This window comes from Drosophila persimilis, unplaced genomic scaffold (genome assembly GCF_003286085.1).
Source record: "Drosophila persimilis strain 14011-0111.01,24,50 unplaced genomic scaffold, DperRS2 tig00000841-arrow-arrow-pilon, whole genome shotgun sequence".
In the NCBI taxonomy this organism is placed as follows: Eukaryota; Metazoa; Arthropoda; class Insecta; order Diptera; family Drosophilidae; genus Drosophila; species Drosophila persimilis.
Genome location: NW_020825361.1, coordinates 121347 through 127346, shown reverse-complemented (window position 1 = coordinate 127346; position 6000 = coordinate 121347). Strand labels below are relative to the sequence as shown.

General features: G+C 46.2%; 1 protein-coding gene across 1 annotated transcript; it reads right to left on the bottom strand.

Annotated features, from left to right (window-relative positions):
* Positions 1–4621: 4621 nt before the first annotated feature.
* On the bottom strand, positions 4622–5203 carry LOC6597470 (nuclear pore complex protein Nup50). Its single transcript, XM_002022600.2, has one exon. The coding sequence runs from the start codon at positions 5201–5203 to the stop codon at positions 4622–4624; it is 582 nt and encodes a 193-aa protein (XP_002022636.2).
* Between the last annotated feature and the right edge of the window lie 797 nt (positions 5204–6000).

Sequence of the window (6000 nt, the reverse complement as noted above, 5' to 3'; positions counted from 1 at the left end):
GCCAAGGAGCGTCTTTACTGTTTTCTCCGAGCTTCCCTTGATGGCAGTCTCAGTTAGATTCTCTAATTAAGTGTTGGATAATTCGCTCAAGTGTTGCACAGTCACTTCCGTGTTGGTCAATGCTCGAAATAAGAAAATTTCAATTTAAAAATCAACTCATTTCCCCCCGCACCCTGGTGGCGCATAATCACAAATTTGTACCCACTTAGTTTTATTGAAGGAGCCCCCTAACCAACCCCCCGGGGGAGATGTTCTGCCCTTTGCCCCACATTTTTCACTCTCTCTCACCCCCACTCTCTAGCGCTCTCTATCTGTCTTGGTCCTTTTGTTCGAATTGACTTTGTTGTTTGCTTGTTTAAGCAATGAGTGCCCGTCCCTAAGCCGGAGTTCGCTCTACAGAGCCAGTGATATCTTCTATCTGTGCCACGTAGTGGCAGTAGACACAAACATACAACTTTCCCTGTCGCCCTGTCGCCCTGTACCCCTTCCGCTTATCCAGAGCCCCTCATCCCCACCCCACCGTGGAACGTGTAATTTCCTTTCAAGTTTGGTGTTGGGCTGGCAATTTGGTTGATTGCTTAATCGCATCACGATGCGACGTCGTTGTCGTTGGTGAAATCAGCTCCATGCCATTTGCCAGTGAGTGAGAGAGATAGAGGGAGGCGTGGCAGGTCTCTCTCTCTCTCTCTCTCTCTAACACTTTTAGCCATGCCCAACGCCCGTGCCTAACCCCATCCGCCCACAGAGTGAGAGACACGACACACAAACAAAAACACATCTATACAAAAGATGTCGCGTATAATTTAATGACTTTGTATGCCTTGAATTTTAATGACAGCAACGGAACAGAGCAGAACAGGAGCTGCCACTGATTCCCACCCCTGCACCCCCCTATAGCCACGCTGCTCGTCCTGGCTGGAAGGATAATGGATCAAGTGGAGGCGGCAGTCGGAATGCGGCAAGCAGGCAAACAAGCAACACCACAAACTGCAACAGAGCAAAGAAGCAGCTGAAGTTGAAGATGAAGACCAGGACGACAACGAGAACCAGTAGAAAGACTAGGACAAAGAGGACTCACTAAAGGATGAACGTTGGGCGGGGGGGGGGGGGGGCTCAGAGGAGCTCGATGAGGGGGCTTGGGGATGCTGGAAATAGGAGGCAGGCAAACATTTGTCCCATGCATGCGGCACTGGCACTGGCACTGGCACTGGCTCCCAGTTATGTAGACAACGGGATTTGTTTTGTTTGCAGCAGCGATCAGGGCCAAGCATCGCATCCTTGGCCAAGACCAAGCCCCTCTCCTGGCCCTAGCCCATGCCCCTCCCTCTCCCCCTCTCTCACCCCTATGGCCAACATTCGCGAGTGGCGGGGCATTACTTTAGTGGCAAAGATTTATGGCTTTATTTGTTCATTGCCTCTCCCTCTCCCTCTCCCCAACGCTCTCCCCAACCCTCTCCAGCTGCCTGTCGTTTCTGTTAGTGTTATTTTTTATGTGGACATCGCGACGCGCCTCAAAAAGCGGCCAGCCCTGGACATGGCTCAGAGTAATGGGCGGCATGGTGTAAGCCAGTTCTCAAGTTGGTTCTACTAGGATAAGGTTCCGGTCGATGCCATGCAATCGATTGTGGAAGGAGACTGAAGGAAGGAAGTTCCTATGAATGAAAGAATGGCAGGAATGGACCAGCAAGAGGCGAGAAAAAAAGGAATACAGCAAAGAAAAGAGAAGGCTAATACGAAAATTCTTCGGAAAACGATCACAAAATAATAGAATTTTAAGAAAAGTGAAAAAGTGAAATTTATGTTAAGGGAAAATATAGATAAAAGAATATAATAATGACCAGGAAATGTTCTGAGAAATAACATAAAGAATTCTTCATATTTTAATATGGGATGGAGGACAAAACGAAAGATTCCTCTGCGAAATATCGATGGAAAAGAGGTTAAATGCTTTATGATTGATCGTTATCGAAATACGAGTTTTCTCCCATTTCAGAGCCAACCAAAACTAGCTCCCAAAAAACAACCATTAAATTATGCATGACTTTATTTCAGAAAACATAAAAAAAAAACGTCCTGCCCCTGCGGCTGCCTTTGGCAGTGACAAGCCCCCAATACAAAAATATTCATTCCAAGAAGTCAAAGTCCGAGTCGAAGAACTGCTCTCAATTATATTCAGCAATCAGCAAGTTGTTGCCATACAATGAACGACTTCAATACACACTACAGACATTTGCATATTCAGCTGTGCCTCAATGGCCAATAACCGAGTGTAGCTCATTCTTTGTGTCGTTGGTAATGGATGGAGCATACATATCTCATTCCACACAGATACACAAACACATATACATATACATATAGATGGTATAGAATGGTATACCTTCTTTTTGGTATTCTTTCGCTGGGCATTCTCTTGTTGTTCTATTCGGTTCGGTTCGGTTCGGTTCGGTTCAGTTTTTTTTCTTTTCTTGTGTGCTGTTTGGTTGCTTTGACTTTTAGCTCGGCACTCGCTTCCTGTTTATTGACTTGTCTCTCAATTAAGTTAGAAACACCCACCGACCGCACACTAACAAGACCCACACATACAAAGGGAGCGGAGGGGAGTAGCCGTGTCCTTTTCCTGCTCGTTGTTACTGCGGTGTTTTTTTCTTCTCTTGCCTCTGCTTCTGGTTTTGCTACTGCTGGCTTTTCCTTCTTGCGTTTCCAATCTCAATTAATTTGCTCATAAATTTGTTGCCAACTTGCCCCAGCTACTGTCCCCAGTCCCCTGTCCTTGGAGCAAGTGAACTTCAATGATGGTCCGACCGCCTTGAGAGTTGTCGCTGCTCGTTGTCCTTCTTGGTTTTGCTTTATGTCCTGGCAACTTATTATACTCCGTACATGCACATGGGCAGGGTATACTCGTTCAGGTATTCGTGCAAAGGACTTGCAAAGGATCACCAGTTGGGATCGATCTATGTCGATCTATCCATCTGAGACTGAGACGATTCCAGGGACTCCCATGCTTGTAGTTCTCTCCCTTATTCTGAAAGAGTTCTTTGTTCATCTGAAAACTGGTCATTCCCTTGTCGTAAGGTCTGACTCCTCTTTTTTCCCATCTTCCCAACTTTTTGTCCCTCTGCTTTCTTTGTCCTGCTTTTTTTTTTATTGTAATACCATCTTATCGCCAGGGCTCTGCCTCAGCTTCTGCCTCAGCTTCTCCTTGATGTGTTTGCCTTGCTTTTGGGGCTTTCCCCATCTCCATCTCTCCGTGCTCACTCTCTCTATCTCCCTCTGCCGGCCTTGTTTTTTAGCCTTTCCTTTATGTATTTTAATTTATGCTCGGCTTCTCCCTTTTTTTTTATGCCCAAACCAACGTTGATTTCTATCTATTGAGATTGAGACAACATTCCACTTAAGCAGAACAAGAAAACAGCAGCAGGAGCAGCAGCAGGCGCAGGAGCTGGGGAGAGGGTACGATTTGCGGGGGGTTGGGGACAGGGAATAGGGAAAAATGTCGTTTTTATGGCGCTTAATTAACTTGGATACCATTTTCTAATTGCTTTTGCTGTCTGATTGACTTTTGTTTATTTATTGTGATTAGAAAAAGACCGCAGAAACGAAAAGGTTTTTCCATCTTTCCCAATTTATTTATTCCATATATATATCTAATGTCTCTCTTTCTCTCTGTCCCTGTCTCTTTCCTTTTCCTCTGTGGATTATAAGTCAAGGAGAAGAAGTGGTTGGTGGGAGGATGGATAAGAAGGCTGACTTTGAACAGCGCTAATGATCACACAACCCACACCATTCCCACGGCAGGCTCCGACTCCCCTTCCCCCATCCACTCCCACCACATCTAGGACTAAAAGGAAATGTGTTTCTACCCCCCACAATTTTTCTTTTCTCCTTGTTGTTTTTTGGTTTTTGTCTTGTTTTTTTTTTGGCTTCTTTGTTTCTGTGGCTCCTTTTACTTTCCACTGACTTTGAAATGCGCAGATTTATTGCGACAATTTGTTTAATGACAGGCATTTATTTTGATGGCGCCCCCGAAAAACCCGTGTATGTCGGCGGGTGGGCGGTTGGGCGGTTGGGCGGTGATGGGGCAAAGGGTTCGCCCATAGACATCTAATGAGTGCTGCGCTGTCCTGCCCCTTCCACCCACACACACACGCACACAGAGCCATCCGTTTCCATCCTCTTGCCCCCGTTTGGTTGCCACTGACAATTTAATTATTTTAAGCCCGGCATTCTTCCTTACCTCGCGCCCCGATGAAGACATCTTCGGTGGCAAAGTTTCCTCTCCTCCGGATGAGTCACTTTCCTGGGCTGCAAGCGGAGTGGAGTGCTGAGGAGAGGTTCTATTCTTGGCACTCAAATGAAGACATCTCCAACAGCTGCTGGGTATCGTATCCGGGTATCATTAGGAGGTACAACTACAACATTTTTCCCCGCCTCTGGGAGATTGATTCTGAAGCTCAACGGATACGCTAGAAGGTGCCCAGAACATCATTTTATATAGATACAAATAGGTCGATTTCTGAGAAGCAGATTGGAAAATGGAGGGAGTCCATTCTTATGGCTTTTGTAAATGATTTAAACAATCCATTATGAAATAAAATGCACGATTTAATGAGAATTCGGTAATTCACTTGGTGTAATCCTCGATTTTCACCATTAACTCATCGGCCTCCTCGGCGGAATTAACGAGCAGTAGAATCGGAACCACGTTGCTGTCCTCCGGCATGGGCAGGCCCGTGATCATTAGAGTTTTTGAGCTCATACGCTGGCAGGGCAGGCTGTGGCCCTGGCCGACTATAAGATTGATCAGAACCTGGCCAATATTGCTTTCGGCCCGAACAATTAGCTGCGCCTTCGCGTAGTCCTTCACTGGCTTCAAGTGCAAGATGCCCACGCCCCGATCGGCGTACTCTGCGTCCTTCATGACAAACACCTGGCAGCGTTTCGAGTATACAGCCTCCTCGTCGGCAGACTTCGGTGGCTGGTCGTGGACCACTTTATCCTGGTCTTCTGTGCTTTCAAAGGAGAAGCGAGTGGATCCCGGGGTGAGTGGGAAGCGCTTGGCATCTCCCCCGGCGCCAGCTGCAGCTGCAATCACAGCTATTAGGTGCTCGTCATATTTACGGAATACCGGTGTCAGCTCGCAGTGGGGACTCTTGTCCAGGCTCTCTTTCACGAACTCCAGCAGGGCACGGTTCAAATCGGCCATATTCTCACGGTACTCCGCGGACTCTGTGCCAATCAATGGAATTGTACGTGGACTGGGTGGACTTGACGATGGCAATGACATGATCCTGTTTCCGTGGAAGAAACCATCCAGCTACTGCAATAAATACATCTCCAGACACACTTTCGTAGCGGTACTCACATGAAGGTGGATCAGCAAGGGCCTCGTATGTGGAAGGATTTAAGGAAAGGTTCCTCCTTGATTTCAAGTGAAAATTTAAAAATGTAACTAATTTTACTAATAACTGTATACCTAAGCAATTGATTGAGAAGTCAAAGGCAAATGATATTCCTAGACAGATTTCACAAAAGAGTACTATTTCGGTACTAATTAGCTCTCTCCCTCGCTCTCTGTCTAAATATCTTTTTGAGAAGCATACTCCAGAGATTTCTCTACCTTTATTAGAAATTTATTAAGAATTAAGAAAGTAATATCCTATTTACACTAGGAATATTGTTTTGCTCACATAGGAAAATCGTCAAGAGAGATCAGTCTCTATCGCTTAATTGCACGGCTTTCGTTCTTTCCTTCCCCTTCATCGCCAGAAGTCACCCCGAACTTATATCCCATACACTCCATATACGTATGTACATATATATACTTTGGGTATCGCCAAATTAGCCAGCTATCATTTGCACTGCCATCGCCTGTCAGGGTCTCAGAGTTGGGGGCCCTTTTTTGCTCCTTCTTTTGAGCTGCTTAGTCGAGGGGGATGGAGAGCGGGGAGGGGGGAGGGGGAGGAGGTTTCTTTCGCTTATTTGTAAACGATCAATCATGCA